Source organism: Glycine soja, chromosome 7 (genome assembly GCF_004193775.1).
Source record: "Glycine soja cultivar W05 chromosome 7, ASM419377v2, whole genome shotgun sequence".
In the NCBI taxonomy this organism is placed as follows: domain Eukaryota; kingdom Viridiplantae; phylum Streptophyta; class Magnoliopsida; order Fabales; family Fabaceae; genus Glycine; species Glycine soja.
In genome coordinates, this window is record NC_041008.1 from 17,532,116 (window position 1) to 17,551,492 (window position 19,377).

The 19,377-nt window shown below is 32.0% G+C and overlaps 2 protein-coding genes across 2 annotated transcripts; one reads left to right on the forward strand and one right to left on the reverse strand.

Annotated features, from left to right (window-relative positions):
• On the reverse strand, positions 1–6,762 carry LOC114420448 (sulfoquinovosyl transferase SQD2-like). Its single transcript, XM_028386340.1, has 11 exons — positions 6,599–6,762; positions 3,114–3,180; positions 2,833–2,903; positions 2,005–2,122; positions 1,810–1,883; positions 1,594–1,649; positions 1,435–1,518; positions 1,213–1,300; positions 1,051–1,128; positions 845–889; positions 1–687 (listed from the first exon to the last, which is right to left on the reverse strand). The coding sequence occupies exons 1-11, from the start codon at positions 6,760–6,762 to the stop codon at positions 198–200; spliced, it is 1,335 nt and encodes a 444-aa protein (XP_028242141.1). The 3' UTR covers positions 1–197.
• An 833-nt stretch (positions 6,763–7,595) lies between these two features.
• On the forward strand, positions 7,596–7,979 carry LOC114420449. Its single transcript, XM_028386341.1, has one exon. The coding sequence runs from the start codon at positions 7,596–7,598 to the stop codon at positions 7,977–7,979; it is 384 nt and encodes a 127-aa protein (XP_028242142.1).
• The last annotated feature ends 11,398 nt before the right edge of the window (positions 7,980–19,377 follow it).

Sequence of the window (19,377 nt, forward strand, 5' to 3'; positions counted from 1 at the left end):
GATTCAAGCTATGGCATTGATTCTCTTTATAATAGCACAAAATACGGTGCAAGCCACCATATTGTATGTACCCTTACATTCAAAAAGAATGAATGCATTACACTATCAACCACACATTTATCCAATAGAAGTCTTCTGTGAAGCCAAATAAAGCTGGCAGGGAACCAGCCTAAGCTTGGTGTGAAGTTGCATCACCTCTAGTTGACTTGTGGTGATGGGAAAAAACGTTTTGCCAGCCATTGGAAGGGTCTCAATAGTTGAGCTCTTTTCTTGCGCCAGAACCAAATGGCAGCATTGTATTGTTCGTTGCGAATCTTTCGCGTGGCTTCCTTCCAATCATACTTCTCCATCTCTTCACGCGCAGCTTTTCCCATGGTTTCTCTCAACTCTTTGTTGAGCAAAAGGGGCCTTAGTTTGCTCAAGCAGTCTTCAAAATCTCCTGGATTGTACAGATAGCTAGTTTTACCATCTTGATCCACAGGGATTATATCAGGAATACCTCCAGCACATGCCGCCACAACAGGTATCCCTGAAGACATGGCCTCCAAAACTACAAGACCAAGTGTCTCTGACTCTGAAGGCATGACAAATACATCTCCACTGGCATATGCTTGGGACAGTTCTTCCCCAACTAACATTCCAGTGAATACTGCAGGCATACCTTCAAACATTTTCTCTAGCTCCTCCCTAGTAGTTAGCAAAGCAACTCATATTACTAAAAGTTGCCAAAGTTTTTATATTAACATTGCTTTATGTAGATATGGAAGAGGGGAGTAATATAAAGATAAAAAGCATGAAACAAACACCAAATACTTTTTTTTTAAGGGATGGCAGAATTAGTCACCTGTATGGTCCATCACCAACGAAAGCAATTCGGGCATCAGGAAGCCTATCCAAAAGCAATTAGTGTTTTTTCAGCTTTTTGTACATCAATAATCAACAAGCAGTTTTTGCTGTTTTCCAGTTTATATTCTAGATTTTTGAGATTGACTTGAAAAACTTGAATACAAATACTTCAAGTTATGAAAATTTCACAATGATGTTCACTACCTTTTCAGAAAATCTAAACTCTTCTCTACTCCAAGCCGTCCAACATGAACAATCAAGGGTTTGTCAGGTTCACCATTGCTGTATGACAAATGTTTAAGAATAAGATGAAATGTCATTATTACCAAAACTTGAGCATATGAAAAAATGAGAAAAGGTCCATACCTTAGTCTTAATCGCATTTCATGGGAGCGGTATTTGGGATGGAATTTTTCAGAATCAACACCCTTGTTCCAAAGACGAATCTTGTTAGCTGGATACCAACAGGAGAAAAACTCGGTCAAAATTTTGCTGCATAGTAGTAGGCATACCAGGAAACACATATTCTCTGATGCTATTACCAATTAAGCATAGCTAAAAGACTAGATAAGGGGATTCTATGTTCACCTGCTGTGACTCTAGCTGCTAGGAGATCCCCCGCAATGGCAGCAGATGGCACCAGAGTCAGATCAGCTGCTCTGTGAAGAAATTCTATAACCACCAAAATTTGTTATGTTCACCAATATGAGTCCAAATTGAAAAGTGTAAGCAAGAAAGTGTACATACTTATGATCAACCACATGGGTTTCACCAGCCAGCTAAAGGTATATCTTGGAATGTACCTGGAGACTAAACAAGATCAGCCATAAGCTATACATGATTTGTATAACTTGAAGCAGTTCTGACATCATAGCATCATATCAGAATAATTGTAAACAGAAGTAACATGCAATCTAAAATGGTAAATATTTTCAGAGAATCTGTAACCTGAATAAAACTTACACAGGTACATGGGTATGATAGGACATGACAATAGGAACACACAAAAGTTTTGCAATGGTAAGAGCTCCAAAAATCTGAAATTAAGCCAGCATTAGATATGCAGTGTGACAAATAATTCTTTACACAGTTACACTACACTATCCATAATAACCCCCAAATTTAACAAATGAGGAGATAGAGGAATTGCAGACCAACCATTATGCCTGGTGACGATGCATGTATTATGTCAGGCTTAAACCGAGCTACCTCCGAAATTATTCTTGGACTAAGTGCCAAGGAGAGGGGTACCTTCTGATACAAAGGGCAGGGAAAGCTGCATTTCTCAATTGTTTTTGGTATAAAAGAAAATTTTTAGTATAAAACATATGGGCATGCTAGTTGTTGGAAAATAGATAGACAATGTAAAAAGGCTAACCAAATCTCTCAATTACAGAAATTAGATGTTTATTAATCGTGTAATTATGACATTAACTCTATATAATAGAGCCTCCCCTATGTAATTTAACACACAAATTTCATTATATGTTTCTTTTTCTCTTCCTCTTCACACGGTATTTAGATCCTAATGAGAAGCAATCCTAATCCATGTGTGCTTGATGAATCCATTGTTCACTGGTGAAATTTCCAGTAAACTGCATTCCAATTTGACAACTCCGTTTGTTGATCTCCCTCTACCATGTCATCTTTACAGCCAAGGTTGTCAATATTAAGATTGCACCCAGGATCGAGAAGAGAGTGAAATATTGTAAATGTAAATTGTGTGATCAAAACATGAATCACAAGATCTTACGAAATATACAAAAATGCATTTAAAATAAAAAGTACGATTATATAGTCAACAAATACATGCAATAATTGCACAGCATATATACAATAATTGAAGATAAGAAACAAGAATTACCCTTGTGACAGAAAGACACAAAGTTTATGTTTTGAAAACAAATAAATTAGAAGTACAAGTAGAGAAAAGAGTTGATGAAGCAAAAAAGAGCTAAGCAACTAAAATAGATCAGTGTTAGCAACCTCCAAGATCCAATTAATTTGGCTCCATAAAATTCCTGTGGCACTCCTTCATGTGTTGTCACAACCATCACCTTTAAGTGAGAAATAAACATAACTAGTCAGTACACAATGTAAAAGGAAAAAGAAAAAAGTACTGGACAAATGTTTAAACACTATACTGTAATCTGCAGAAGCTATCTATTGAAAAATTTCTCTGAATTTTTGGGATAACGCACAAAAGTACCAAATATAAAGGTAAATACACATGTGCATACATAGAAAGAAAAAGTAGAAAAAGTTACCTCATCTCCTATTTCACGAAGGCATCTAATAAAGTTCTGAAACCGGTTTTTGTACCCTGAGACATATCTGCAAAATAGAATTTAATTGTGTTCTTTTTACACATTAAATCACTAAATTAGAATTTTTCTTTCAACGACTAAATTTTCATGGTTTATACATTCAAAGACCAAAAATAAACATTTTTTTTTCTTACTGGTGTATGCTTACAAGATTAACTTAGGTGTTCAAAAAATTGGAATGTATAAGTAAATATAAGGTGTGTAAATAGCAACTATCCTTGCCTTTAACTAATTTTACCTAAGTCCATTTAATTGTTGATAGCCCACTATGATGTGTTAAACAGACATGTTTTATTTAAATTAAAGGCCCAAACATCGTTACTATTCACAGCATCACATTTTACTAACTACAACCCAATATGTGAAAGTATCTATTTTTTTGTTATCTAGGGCCCAATTAATTCTCTTCTTTATAATAGTAACAAACTTTTATTTACTAACAAGACTAAAACAATTTACAAACATCTTAGATAATTATTTTAAACATCTAATCTATTTAAAACATCACATAAAGTGATGCATATCCCAAATAAATAAAATAAAATAAATATCGAATACCAAGATATATAAGATATAAAATGTAATTAACCGTGCGTTTGAAGTCCTCCCCATCAAACAATTTTATTTTTAAAAACTATTATTATTTCAATTTTATTTTAAATACCAAAATAATTAAATCCCTCAAAATATCTTACATGAAATAAAAGATTAATTCCTATAAGGTGGAATATAAATTGTTACATAATGCGTGTATAATTAGGTTTAGATCACTTCAAATATTGCACTTTCTCCGCTCTTAATATCAAATATTTTGGACATAATCACATAGATTAATAAAAATAAAGTAAACTAATTTGATTTTATTGATTTTTTTAAAAAAACTTATCAGTATATCAATTTTACCTTTATGAATAACCATTAATCTGTAAAAAAAAAATAGTTTATTATAAGTGATGTGAAAAAATTAAAGTCTTAAAGTAATATGTATTATTATTAATAAAAAAACATAAATATTTAATAATAAAAACTAGTGAAAAAAAATCAAATAATTTATAGAAATTATAAAATATTTTATAAAAATACCATTAATTCAATTCTTTTTTAAACGAGATCTTATATCACTAAAAATTATCTATTAAAATTTTCGATAAAGATTAATCCTTTTACATTATTAATAAATATTTCAGTTAAAAAATAATAGTAAAGTATATATATATATATATATATATATATATAATTTTCTGACATTCAGATAACGAAACTAGCCAATCAATTGCCTCACCTAGCTATCATTATATATATTTTTTTCTAACGAGGGTCTCTACCTATTAATTAGTTTTCCACTCCCTACTACTCTTCCAAGGTTCACTCTCGGTTCCCTTTTTACTTCAAACTTGAGCTAAATCTAGTAGTCCCACATTCCCCGACCTCTTCAATATGACAAAGGGGCGTGTTGGTTCCCACAATAGCCCATCCAATGTGAAACTTAGGATATCACAATCATTATCGTATATCAAAACCCATAAGTCATGATGGTCCACGAGTCAAGATTTTCACCAAGATAACTATTATTAATAATAAGGCTTTGTTTATTTATGCTGTTTGTGTCGCATCATATCTTTATACCAGTTTAAACGCACGCTTGATGAAAGCAAAAGTGAAAAACAAACCCGTCATAAAGATAATCCGTCTGACTCACAAGATTATTTAAAAAAGATTATTTAAAAATTCTGTTTGAATATTGGAAAAAAAAACACTTCAGTAAGGTCAACATTTGAAGGAGTTTAGGAATATTTTTCTGTTATTTTATTTTATTTTTTAAATTGACAATAACAAAAGGAGAATTAGTCAATTTTGGTCATTCTTTATATTGGAAAAGTTTTAAATTATGTCCATTCTTTTTTTCGGTAAATATTAATTATTAATTAATTCATTTTTTATTAACAAAAAGATTCAAACGCATGACATTTTTTTATCTTTCATTCTTCCTTCCTTCACCGTTAGACTAATTCTATATTTTTAATGTTTATCATATTTCTTTTACGATGTTTCCTGGATTATTCATAAAATAAGAGAGAAGAAAACATGATTTTTTTTTTCTCTTTCTACTTTTTATGTATAAAGAAAAGAGTGTCGTTCCTATAAAGGAAAAATATGCGAAGAAAACATTTTTGTACAAAAAAAGGTATAGAAGTGTAGGTATTGTCCTCAAGATGCGAAAAAAATCCATAATAATAATAATAATAATAATAATAAGACTTGAAAGTATTTTTAATCTTTATAACATATTCATTTTTTTTTGTCCTTTTAAATTTTTAATAGTCTATGTAATTTTCAATTTTTTGGTGCTAGTTCTTAAATTACAATTTACTATCTCGCAAATTCAAACAGTATCAAAATTTCTTTGTTCTTCATTGTGCTATATACCTTCATCGGGTCCTTGTTGATGAAGAAATACTTGATGTAAAATCTCCACCAAATTGAACCCTAACTCTATGACACCAAATTGTTGCTAAAGTGACATTTATTATGAATATTAATAAAAAATAATTAATATTATATTAAAAAATTAATACAACGCTTATTTTGAAATAGTTATTCTTTTTTAAATGTCACACTTAATTTAAAACGAAGTGTATTTAAATGAATATATTTAATAATAATAATAAACTTACCACCCTTGCTATTTAGAACTCTTTTTCCTCTCATCTTTTTATCCTCGAGCAAGCCTTATGACTAGTAATCAACATGGCTCTGCCAAAAAGCTGACTCCAAATGAGTGCATTCAGAGAAATACTTAGGTTAGAACTTAATTCCTATATTAAGGGCTCCAATTAACATTTGAAACGTTTGATATTATATAGTACTACTATATTATTAAGTGTTGATTTGCGTGTGGAAAGAAGCCTACGAATTTATAGTGCAAACAAAGTTGCTGGAGGCCATAATAGAGGCAGAGGCACCAATTTTCTGTGTATGAATTTCCTTGTACAACAAGAAGCTAAGGAAAAGTTGTCACCTATTAGAATAGGGCTAACGACTTACTTCTCTAATATTCACGCCAACAACACAGGATATTTTGTTTTTCCATTGCTTTTGCTTTGGTGTGTGTTCCAAGGAAAATCTAACCCTATAACGCAAAATAACACAAAAATAAGAGGATAAAATTACTTGCCTCATCAACGTTTTAGCCAACAACATAAATATTCAAATAGATTCCTCTTCATCTCTTTATTCTCTTTGTTGCAGAAGATATAAGGGCAATGATATGATATCTCGATTTCGGATTTCAGAAACCGAACCAAAGGGGTAGCAAAAAAGCATCACTTGGCCCTGCAATGCCACCTAAAAAGCAACGTTGATTGGAAGACTAATAAGCAGTTCCGTATCCTCACTGTCTCTGTTGTTGCCTCCTTTTTCAGCACATAACTGTTTCACCCTTTGTCTCCCTCTCAAGTCTCCACTGCTCCACCACCACTTTGTCTTTTGACCAAAACCCTTTATTGTTCTTTTCCCTCCTCCTTCTTGGTCCCCGAGAAATTCTGTCACAATCTTCTTTCTGTTCATGCTTTGTCCAACTCTCAACCATTACCTTAATAGTGATAAACCTGCTCCATTAATGTTAACTGTTAATTCAACATTAGCCCCATGTGTGCATGTCTCATGCACGTATATCAATTGACCTTAGCCTCAGGTAGATACTTGATTGATCTTGGGTGATGTTACCTTTGAACTTCTTTTTACATATACTATTACATTGTTTTGCCTTTTGTATTTACTTCAAAGTTCAAACAATATATATAAGTTTTGGACCTAACATCCAATAATTAACTCGTTTTGACCTTTAATTTTAAATCTTACGAGTAACTTTTTCACTTTGTCCTCTGTATTCTCGTTTTCACCCAATAAATTACTCAATCAAACAAAATGTTTCATTAGAGAAATTCTTAGGTAAACAAAGTGTAATGTAATTCTTATACTATAAATAAGCTGTGATTTTTTTTAAGAAACAAAAACATATATCAAGAAATTTACAGCAATTTATGCACCTTGCTCAAACGATGTGATGTTACATTATTTCTAATTTAACTATAATTTTTTTAATGCTATATAACTGGTCTCATAATCAAACCAATGTGTCACACTAATATACTTTAAGATAAATAGGACATAGGATTAATTATAATTCTAGTATGGCATCTTTTCCGTTTTACTAGGTAGTTTGTTTTAGCTTGTTTCCTTGAATTGGTTGATCTATATATACTCCTATCCAAATTTCCACTCTCACAAACATTCTCACTCTGCTTCTCCTCTCTTTTTTTCTGAATCCATTTCTCTCTTTCCCTTCACTTCACTAAACATACATTGGAAATTTAACACAACAATCTTTTGTAGCATTAGTATTCTCCTATAGTTGTTCAAATGTCTAGAAAGAGCAAAAGGGTGTGCTTTAGTCCTGATGTCAACGACAAACCAACCCTCTTTCTCAAATACAATGGTGGTGGTGGCAACGACAAGGATAATAGAGTTTCAAGAAACGGGAAGAGGGTCACCAGACCATGCACTTTCAGATTTTCTATGGACACTAACTTGTCTCCTGCGAAGTTTCTACTGCAGCTAGGAGAAAAGGTGGCAAGTGCTATAAGAAACGTTTCTGTGAGAAGGAGATCCTCCAGAAAGGTTTCTTCATCCACTTTGGTTAGGTCACGTTCATTATCAGACCTCACTGATTCACACCGAGCCGAAACTGTAGAAGATTGCATTGAGTTCTTACATTCCTCCTCATCTAGGGAGAGACCAAGTTGAGTTGAGTTTCTATGTCAATTCTCCAAGTTCTTTAAGGCTGCTAGTTGCATGAGAATTCAGATGTGTGTGTTAGGTGCAAAAGGGTATGCTTTATAGTTTTTTGATTTTCAATTAACATGTTTCGAGTGTAAGGAAAGAGAGGTTGATCCTTTGTGCGCCATGTTTTGTATGTGCAGACTGTAGAGTTTCTCTGATATTAACATTAGCCCAAATCATAGTTTGAATTGCAGATTGTAGCTTGCATTCTTAACAATACATTGTTGGACTTTCTAATTCGCCATATTTATTTCTTGTCCATTACAATTTGATTTGTAAACTTTTGTTCTTTGCTTATTTTTTGATGAAAAAAGGTGGTAAAAGAAAATTCATCACATTTCTCGCAGATTATGACACGATCAAATTCTTCACGTAACAGAGTGCGGTCAACGTAATTAGCTATGTACTTCTTGTTTGTCAGTGATAAAAACGTGACAAATAGAAAAAAAAATGAATCAATTGTTTGTGATCTTACACGAAAAAAAAAATGATGTTATTACTTTTTCTCAAATGTTGTGGAACCATATGTATCTAATATGAATGCATCATGAGAAGACACAAGGTATGTTGGATTTCACCTGAATCTTAAGCTCCACTTTGTGTGTTTTCAATATACATCCAGCTGCTCCACCAACAAGGCTATGTTTTCATATCCAATTCATATAGATAATTGAGTTTCTCTTAGATATGTTAATTAAGGTTTGATTTCAAGCAATATAGAAAGACTTTGTTACATTGTACCTACTTAAATAATCTCTCTACTTTAAAAGGCATTTAGTCATAGGGTATCAATTGAATGGTGATACTCTTAATGCGTAAACAACTTTTCCCTCATTTTTTTAGTGACTTCGAAGAAGATAACAAACCTAATGTAAAACAAGTAAGGTATAAGTTGAACTTGGTAGGCCCAAGATGCTTTCTTAAATGGAATAACCTTTGAAATTGTCGAGTGAGTACAATTAATTAGGCCACAAGATATATTCAATTGGTACATGGCATAAGATGAAGTTATTAGCCACTCAAGTTGTTTAGAATTGTTGTTATGACATGTACATCACTACTACCCCACATGGCTGACAGAGGAGCATTCTCTTGTATCTATGCCTCTTCTATTCTATCCAACATTTGAAAAGCCACTGTCAACCATATCCAGCAAATTAGCAAATATCCCTATTGACATCAACTTTACAACAAACCCTTTGACCAGAACATAAGAAATTCGACCCAAATTCCCTATTCCCCAAAAAGAATCCAACAACTATATTGCAATACAAGCTATGTTCCTCAGTGCAGTTAGCAGTTATTAAATATGAACTGCATATGATGTAATTCAGCACTATAGGTGATGGGTATGTTAGACCCAAAACCACACAAAGACATGACTCTTGGACAAATTTATAAATTGAAAGTACACTATTAAGAGCGTGTTTGAATATACGTTAGTTTTTCGGTAAATGGAAAATTTTCATTTTTTCTCTCTCACGTTTGGTGCATAAGGGTCAAAATCGTTGAACAGAGTTTCTAATGCTTAATCAAACATGCACAAAGTGTAATACACCAAAATAATTAGTAAAAATTGGTTCTTACCATTACCAGGTATGGTGCAGTGATTCCGAAGCCCCATGAAAAAGAGTACAAAAGAATTGACCCAACCATTGCTTCCTTGTGACAATTTTACCTTTCCTTTTTTTTTTTTTCCCTTTTTCTCTGCCTTATTTTTGATAAAATAATTTCACTAAAGCAACAGTAACATCACGATCATCATCCAGTGTAACAGTAGTAATCTTGGACAATTGGACGATTATATGTAACAATTTGTATACTTTAACAAAATTGTGACAAAAAGGCTAGGAGCAGACAATGATGGTGCAAGAATAAAAAAAGTTTAAGTATTAATGTTCACACGTTTGGTAATAATCATCACCCTCTCTAATCATGTCATGGTAAGAAGAAAACAAAAAATTCCAGATGACATTATGAATAAACAGTGCAAGGCATGATCAAGAATGCAATGAGAGATTTTCAGGTTATTGGGTTCCTCCACTGGAAGCTTTTTTGAACTACGTAATGTAGGGGCGACGAGGGTGGCACGACAGTCACTTGGAAAATCTTCAAAGCCACGTGAGTTTTTTAAGTGACTTGATAATAATAACTTAGACTAAAGCCATTAAAGTAAGAAGGCACGGTCCACTATGCCTTAGTCAGGTCCTTAATTAGCATTACAAGATATGTTGTGACCCATCAGAGCAATTTACAAGTTTAAGATATGTTTAGCTGATTTACTAGTTTGACTAAATTTCTAATTAAGTATTGGTTTAAAATGTTTATTTTTTAAAAATAAAATAACTTGCTGAATTTAATTGTTTTCTAGGTTCCAAATTGAGGGTTGTGTATCGTACAGGGTCTTTAAGATTAGATTGAGCTTCTCATCTTTTGGCTCAATCCAACTACGCATTTAAAACCTTGAAATGCCTAAGTCTATTGATAAGCAGAGGATCTATTTTTTTTTTTTTTAGAAGTGCACAGGATCTACTTAAACTTTTGGGGGCCATATCCTTTATATATTTTCTACCCTAAGTATGTTTATCTATGTATTTTCTATACTCTAACATCTTTGCATATATAAACCTCACCCCACGATCGACAAACCTCTATTGTGAATAAACTTAAAAGTCTTTCAATATAAACAAGTTGTTCCAAGATGACCTAGCTGGATTCAGGTGGGAATTGTTTGAAATTGGGAGTATAGATAGTAAATAACCTTGATTCATTTCATGTTCATGAATTTTAAAATCCATAGCATTTTAATTTTCTTATGTATGCATGTATCTTATATCTAATAATTTATATTATAGTTTCTGGGAGTTGTATAGTTTCATTGAATGTGCTCAAGTAAATATATATATATATATATATATATATATATATATATATATATATATATATATTACTTTTCTTTATCTTATTAGAAAAATTAAGCACAAATTATGTAATTTTATTATCTATTATATTATATTATATGAATTTAGTATTGATGATTTAATAATATAGAATTTTATTTTATATGATTTATTTAATTTTATTATATTGATTCTTTTGAAATTATTTTAAACATTTAAATTAAAATAATTATTATAAAAATAATTTTTTTAAGGCTTAACAATTAAGTTGAATTCTAGGATGGACTACTATCATATGTGGTCTCATACATCACTATTTAGAACTCTTAGATTAATATAAGGTACATATTCTTATTATATACCTTCTATATCAAATATTTACTCTACCTTCCACTCAACTATTTGTGATGATACCTCCACCACCTCCAGCTTCCTGTCACCACCCACCATTGTCATCAACCGCCAATCTCCTCCACTCTAGTCTTCCCCCTCTTCAGATTTACAAATCCTCCAACATCCAACCCCACCCACCAAAACGACACCGTCGAGCCCAATCACTACACCCTAAAGAAATGGAAGCTGACACATCCCATTACTGAGCCTAAGATCTGTGAAGAATTCTGCCATCACTAGCGTGGCGTTGCAAGGATCAACAATAGCAACTTCAGCAGCTGCCCACGCTCGATCTGTCCTTTTTGCGTAGTTCGCTTGACAGCTCTACTTCCTCCAACAGCCTGGTGTGACTTCTTCTTCAACACTTTCCAAAGCTCCAATATATTCCCTCCCATACCTCGTGGAATGTGTTGAATATGCCATTGAGATGAATGAATTTGGGAACGGTGTTATCAATGAGGGAGTCAAGGTTGTTGAAGCTGCATGTCTGAGCCAAAACTTGGTTTGATCCTCCTAGGTGGAAGAGTTGTGCTACTGAGGGAACATGTTGTTGGGCTTGAGAGTCGTCAATGAAATGGATTGAGATGGAACATTGCGTTAGAGATTTTTGTTGTTTCTGACCAAGTTCATAATTAATGAGGGTGTATACTAAGATGATCTGGTGTAGAAGATGTATATTAAGAATATATACCTTAGATTATTCTAAGAATTCTAAATAGTGATGCATAGTGGTAGTGCACCTTAGAATTAGTCAGCAGTTCATAATTAATGATGTATAAATTTTTTAACATTATCAATATATTTTAATTAAATTTATTATATTTTTATGGCTATAATAATGACAGTAATATAAAAAGGAATAATATAATCTGTGTATTAATGACCTTACAATATACGTTTTACTTTTCTACTTTATAGTTCTTTCCATGGCCCTTTTGTCTTTCACTTTACTTTCTCTGAGTTTATTGGAACCTAATTGTTCTCTTCTTTATCTCAATCACACACAGAGATATGTAGTCAAAGACCCACCCTCCCACATTCATCTACCAATTCTTCACTCCACTTTCATCTTTTCCTTACACAAAGTAACTCACAAACACACCCTGACATTTTCTTCTTCAAAACCATACTCTAAACCATCTCACACCATCATTTATGATTATGAATCTCCCAACCCCAACCACCATCATAGCCTTTGCCATCATTACATCCATCAACATTGTAACACCAATGATAACTCCAACCTCGCCGTCGTTCCTCTCTTGCTTTTGTGAATGCCACCCTGAGGAGCAGTTCATTGATTCCCCCCCTGTATGCTTTTGTGAATGCCTTGTTGTACTCGATTAAAACTTTTCCTCCTTTTTATGCAATCCCCCTACTTCCTCCATTTTCTCATTACTACCTCACATGGATCCCTTCTCCCTCCCCATCTCATCTTTCTTCCTCCGTGAGCTTTATCCTACGACGTCATAGCTTGCAACACCGTCGTCTCATTCTTCAACCAAGATGACAAATGGAAAATTCCCAAAAGGAACCCAAAGTCAAAATGCGCAACCTTGCTTCCTCTAACATGGAAGTAGAGGAGACACTAAAGGCGATGAAGGATCATATAAGGACTTGGGTTCACAATCAAAGAAGATTTTCAATAGCAATTTGAAGGGAATTTTTCCATTTGTTGCATATCGATTTTAAAGAAGAAGCTTTTGAAATGGAGGAAAAAAAAAAAAAACAGATGAAGAAGCACATGTGAAATAAAGCCATTGTGGGGTGGGGGGATGGTAGAGATGCTTGTCAGGACTAAGAAGTAAATCATGCAATAGTTATATGAGAGATTTAGTTGTAATTATAATTACACCTATATTTTTAGTTTAAATTAATTTTTTTCCTCTAATTTATTATTCAAGTTTAATTTGATTTTCTTAATTAAATTTAGTATTCTAATTTTTAAAATTAATTTAATTTAGTGTTTTAATTTTTTTTTGTTTAATTTGATTTTTTAATTTTTAAAATTGTTTTTTTAAATTATGTATTTTGTGATTAAAATCATTTATAAACAATTTTGAATCATTATAAAGTATGATTTCTTATCATTTAAATTGAAAAATTAAATTAAATCAATTTAAAAAACTAAAAAATCAAATTGAATCTAAAAAATTAATTTAATCATATTTTTCCTAATATCTTATATTACTTGATTGACATAATTTATAACTAAATAATTAATTTAAAAAATAAAATGAAGGACCACATGGATATGTATTTGCACTGGAAGAAGCCATTCAATCACATTTCGAAGGAAAGTTTTCAATTTGTTGGGCATTAGTTTCAGTAAGAATATCTAGAAATGGAGTCAAGAGGAAAAGATGAAGAAACACGTGTGAAATAATGTCGTTGTATTAAAGATTTAGTTGTAGATTATAACTCTTGTATTTCTACTAATTTCAAATTTACTTGATTGACATCATTTATAAGTAAAAAAATAATTTAAAATATAAAATGGAAATTGAATTGAATTTTTGTACTGTATTACCTGACACATTTTGTGCTCGAATTGGATTCATTTAATAATATATCGTTTACTTATAAAAAAAAATAGAATTTTTGTGCAAAACATTCTTATATGATTTTATTATGTTATGTTGTGATTTTAAACCATAAAGCTTTGACTTTTATCATTTCCACATGCTTTATAGTTGAAAAATGGAACCTTAGACCTAAGACCCATTCTAGTTGTTGGATCGATAGCGAGGACGACGGACCCAACTTGCTAAAACCAGGTGTTAATCTTGGACATAAAACCCTCGTTCAATATTTAACTTAATTTGGACAAAGTTTGGTTAAGAAAACTTTAGAAAAATATTAATTTTGGCTACAGCAATGGCTTGCATGAAGTTTTCATACATTAAACCAGCTTTTACGTAATAATAAATATAATTTATTTCACATTTCCTTTTTGTTACGCTACGTTTGTTGTAAAAATATTAAATCACCGGCAAGGTAATAATAATGTTGATTAAATGTTCAATTCCTACGGATTGATGATTATTGGCATATACACATACTAATTAAAGCCGTCTAAACATATGGGTTTCTCAGCAATTGTCGAATCGTCTGGTTGTCCCTCCCTTGGCTTTGTTGAATCTCTATATGGAAACCATAGAGAGTCACCAAACCATATAAGACTAAATTTATAGAACTTAACACAGCCAGTGACCAATAATATTTGTCTAGACGACTCTTATTTATTGTGTCTTGAAACCAACTTGGATTTCCTCCAATTGCACTAACCTTGCCTATAGCATAAACTGTGACCACACTCCCCATGATTCCTGCCCTAGATACACCAAGTGTGATATCCACAAAGTAATCTCTCAGTGACTCAGGAGCTTGATCAGTGTAGAAACGGGAAGAACAGAAACTAGATATTGCACTAAGGGCACTGAGGAGAACATATTGTGGAATCAGCCAAAACATGGTCATAGGGATTGTGCCTTTGTCTTTAGGGTTTTTCTCCATTACCCCATGCTTTCTAACAACATCCAATCTCCTCCTCTCAACTGAAGCAGCAGTTATGCAACACAGTATGGAGCATACTATAGCCCCTGCCATTCCGATTGGGGCGAGGTATTTTCTTCGGTTTTCGCGTACCTTGTCTCTAACTATGCCCCAGATGAAGGAGATCAAGGTCTCGGCTAATTTGTGAAATACAACAAGTGTGAAAAGAGGGAGCTGCAATTTTCCTAGATATGGGTTCATTTCGTTTCCTTGCTTCATAAAGTAAGTGCCTCCCATGGAAGTAACAAACCCAACATTGCAAAGTTGATCCACAATGGTATCATGAGAAAAAAGATCTTAGTTTCCTGTACTTCTGTTACACTGCAGAGTTTCCACCTGTTAAGTTTTTGTTCTTCTAGGGTTGAGTTGGAAACTATGATGGCTGCCCTGTCCAGGCACCTGCATTCATACATATGATGAGAAATAGTCACACGGTTAAAGTGTTACATGGAGAAATTAATATATATATATATATATATATATATATATATATATATATATACTTTTCTTAACTTTTTCAAATGTGTACATATATATGTGGCATGGATTGGAATTGAACGTATTTTTTTTACTGATCTGATTTGAAAATTTGGCTTTGAATTCAACTAATTGAGACTTAATAATATATAATAAGAGTAAGTAATTTTTTTAATAAACAATCAATTTCATCCTAAAAAATGTGATGTGCTATTGATTTAGTCATGAAAATAATAAAAAGATAAAAAGGTCCTCAAATTTCTCTATACTTTAACTTAATCCCTAAGCTTAACCATTTATTGTCACTTAAATCATGTAACTTTTTAAATTTTGGACTTAAATGAGTGACAAAATATATTTTTAATGATGTTTTTATCATTTTACTATTTTCAAGAATTAAATTGATAACACCTTATACTTTTAAAGATGAAATTGATTATTTATCTAATTTTTTTATCACTATAAAATTGGTATGGAGTATTCCACCAATGTTGCTTATGATGAATTTTTATTAAAAAATTTAGTTGAAAATCTTTAATCAGATTTCTCTTTTTAATTATATTTTTTGATCCAAAAACTTAAATCAAATACTTTACATAAAAAAAAAACTAACTAAACTAGTTTCACTCAAATCAACAATATAGTAGAGGAGTAACCAAATTTGATTTATTGAGAAAATTTATCAAAATAAATAAATGCATAATTAAATCAGAAAATTGAAATTAAAATATAAAACTACAATGATCAAGTATATTTTATAATATAAATTTTAAAAATAAATAAGATCTCTAATTCCTAAAATTCAAATTTGTCAAAATTAACTTTAAACTGGTATGATTAGTAGGTCAAGACAGGTGATAAACCTCATCAACGAGAGGAAACCAAATGATCCATATACTTATATATACAGATTCACTATTTATGTATCTAAAAAAGGAAGAAAAAATGAAAAGATGCACAAATGAAAGCTACCTGAGGCAATTAGTATGACGAGGCATAGTAGGATCAACATTTTCATCGTAAAGCTCATTTGCATTCCTTAGGAGGGCATAGGACTTTTTGGAACAAGATGCTATCAAGACTCTAAAGAACGTCGTGAGAGGGCTTCCTCCTGGAGTCCCCTTTCTATAAGAACCAATCCCAGTCAAGTAAAGAAGCGTAGCTACCGTGACAAAGAGCGTGGCAACGCCGAAACGAGTTGGCCATGACTTCACGAATTGAATTGCAAAGCCACCAACATGGGAGAGGAAATAAGTGGCCACGACACCCACAAATTTATAATTCGCTATTATTAGTCTGTAATTACAAAGTATTACAGATATAATCTTTAGTTCCTAATAGATGTTATCCCACAGCTCTTCATATGTGATTTGTCTATTAATTCGTGACTCCAATGGCCTTCGGTATGAAGCTGCATGTCCAGCATATCCAACGGCTAGGAAGGGTAGGGCAATATAATATAGGCTCTTTTCGGTGTTGCTTACCTCCTTAGAAAGTATTGGCAGTGAGGAAAGTGAAAATAAGATCATTCCCTATAATATGGCATGTTCATTACATGTTAAAAGTATTCATGCAATTAACTGCTATTGGAAAGAACTAAAGTCGAAGAACAAATTACTTAATATATATGGGGTGGCAAGGAGTAATAGTTAAACTCCTTAATTAGGATTCTTTTAGATAAGTTTATCTTGAAGTAGTTTTAATTTTTTTTTACAAACTAAAATTAACTAATGTATAAATTAAAAATTAATTTATATATAAACTAATTTTAGTTTTAGTTTCTAGAGAAGTTTATATTATTTTCTTCTTGCTTTATTCTTTTTTTAAAATTCTGATTTTTTTAAAGAAAACCCTTAAAATGCGGTGTGGAAACACTTTTGATTTATTTTATGTAGATATTGTGCTATTTTTTTCTCATTTTCTTATTTCTGTTGTATATACATTTTTTCCTTGTTTGAGGAGATAATTAAAAATAAAGAAATAGAATAATTAAAATAAAATAAGATAACACTATTGAAAAAAAATCATTTAATGACAATTCAAAATGGTTTTCAACGATGGTTAAAAATCATTTCTATAGTCAATATCATTAAAAGTCGATACTATTGATGACGGTTCAAACAAAAATCATCGTAAAAAACTTAATCTTTCTAAGACGATTTTTAAATAAGAGTCGTATTAGAAAGTATGCATGATAAATTCAGTAGATTTTGATACTGAACTTCTAAATGCATTCCAACTTAAATTAATATATTAAATGGCTACGAAATTACAATAATCAAATGTTAACCAAAGCATCCCCTCAATAATTTCATCAATAGCCCTATTAATTTGGGGAAAAAAACTAAGTATGCAAAAAAGGATACCTACCTGCAGGCTACCACCACACCTCCATATCTACCTGCAAGATTGTTGTTATATTATTTTTATATTGACTATTTGTACATAAATGATAATTAAAGATACATTTATTATTTTTCTATTAATTTTATTTTAAGTTTTTGTGTCTATCTAATGTATTTAAAATTACTAATATATCCCTTAAATTTTTTTGGGATAAATTTTTGGGACAATATATATTCCTTCAAGTAATAAAGGATATACTTGTCTTATTGAGAAGAATTGAAAGAGAAGTATTTAAATAGGAATTAAATTTTCCAACAACATATAGCATAACAACAATTAGAGATATCATATGCAAAAAAATATATAGATATCAAAATTTATAACTGGAGGATTTTATATATAGCACAAATAAAGCTTTCATCACAACATCAGTTTTGTGTCGTTCAAAGAGAACTCGTTAGCCATAGCATTGGTAAGGCATCATCAAGATAAACTCACCACCACAAACAAAGATACTTGGGATGATAAACTGACAAAGCTACACTCATTAATCAACCTAGCTTTTCCATAAACGTTTCAACCAAGGTTTGGCCATTGACTATTTTTGTTGTTGCAATAATCAAATATGCCATGCCCTCCTGCAAAGTAAACCACATCAAGAATTAGGAGATAAAGACCAATCAAGAACATTTATTCCTAATGCCCAGTCAATTGGACAAAGCAGGATATAAGGAAGAAGAGACAATAAATTCTCCAGTGTAAAACATACGTGGGGTGGTCTAACAGTGAAACAGTGAACCAAATCAAATACCTCTATGATAAACGTATAGAAAACCAACTTCGATTGTTTTTGTGTTTCACATCACCACACTATTTGAAATAAGATTTGAACAATAGTACACTTGAAAATATATATTTTTATCCCTACCTTTTGTGTCCCTGAGGTTGAGGTTCTGGTTTTCAAAGTAATAAGATATTAATCCTATTTTTTTAAAATACTAACAATAACATATTCTACTTTGAATCCAAAAAAGTATTTCTAGTTTTTCTTCGTTGCTTTCTCCACAACCATATATCCCTTATGAACCCTCTTCTAATTTTTTGCTTCTCTCCCAACAACAGTTTTTTCTATCCTTCCAGTGAACTATATAGCGATGATTTGATCACCTTCAAACATTCTTTCCATAGAGATCCTGGTATGGCCCAAAGGCCCAAAATGTTAAAGTTTGATGTGGGAGGAGTTATAGTGCGCTAGCAAGATGAAAGGTCTGCCATTTTTGGTGGCATGGACGACAATCATCACTAAGGAATGAACTCCTCCTTCGGCCCAATGATAGAGACCAAAATAAAGGATATAATCTCAGGAAGTATTTTTGAATAAGAAACAAATGTAAGTACACACCCCTCCTCAAAGAGGTAATTCTCTCTGCCCAACCAAATGACCTAGACTGATTTCTTCCCTGTTAACCCCGTCCTGATGTGTGCACCCCTCCTTACATACTCTTCATGTGAATTAGCTCACCCCACTACTAACTAACTACACTAGGATACTGCCTTTTCCTACTAGAATAAACCATCGAAATGGCAGGCCTGTCATTATGTTGGACCATTATAAGTCCTCCCACATCAGACTTGGAATTATGGATCATATGAGATCCATATTTAATACTCCATCCCTTAGTTGATCTCTT

Coding starts and splice junctions, on each gene's coding strand:
- LOC114420449 (XM_028386341.1), top strand. CDS start 7,596: ATGTCTAGAAAGAGCAAAAGGGTGTGCTTTAGTCCTGATGTCAACGAC.
- LOC114420448 (XM_028386340.1), bottom strand. CDS start 6,762: ATGGTTGAGAGTTGGACAAAGCATGAACAGAAAGAAGATTGTGACAGA. Junction 2,904..3,113: donor TTCGTGAAATAGGAGATGAG/GTAACTTTTTCT, acceptor TCTCACTTAAAG/GTGATGGTTGTGACAACACA. Junction 688..844: donor GTTGGTGATGGACCATACAG/GTGACTAATTCT, acceptor GCTAACTACTAG/GGAGGAGCTAGAGAAAATGT.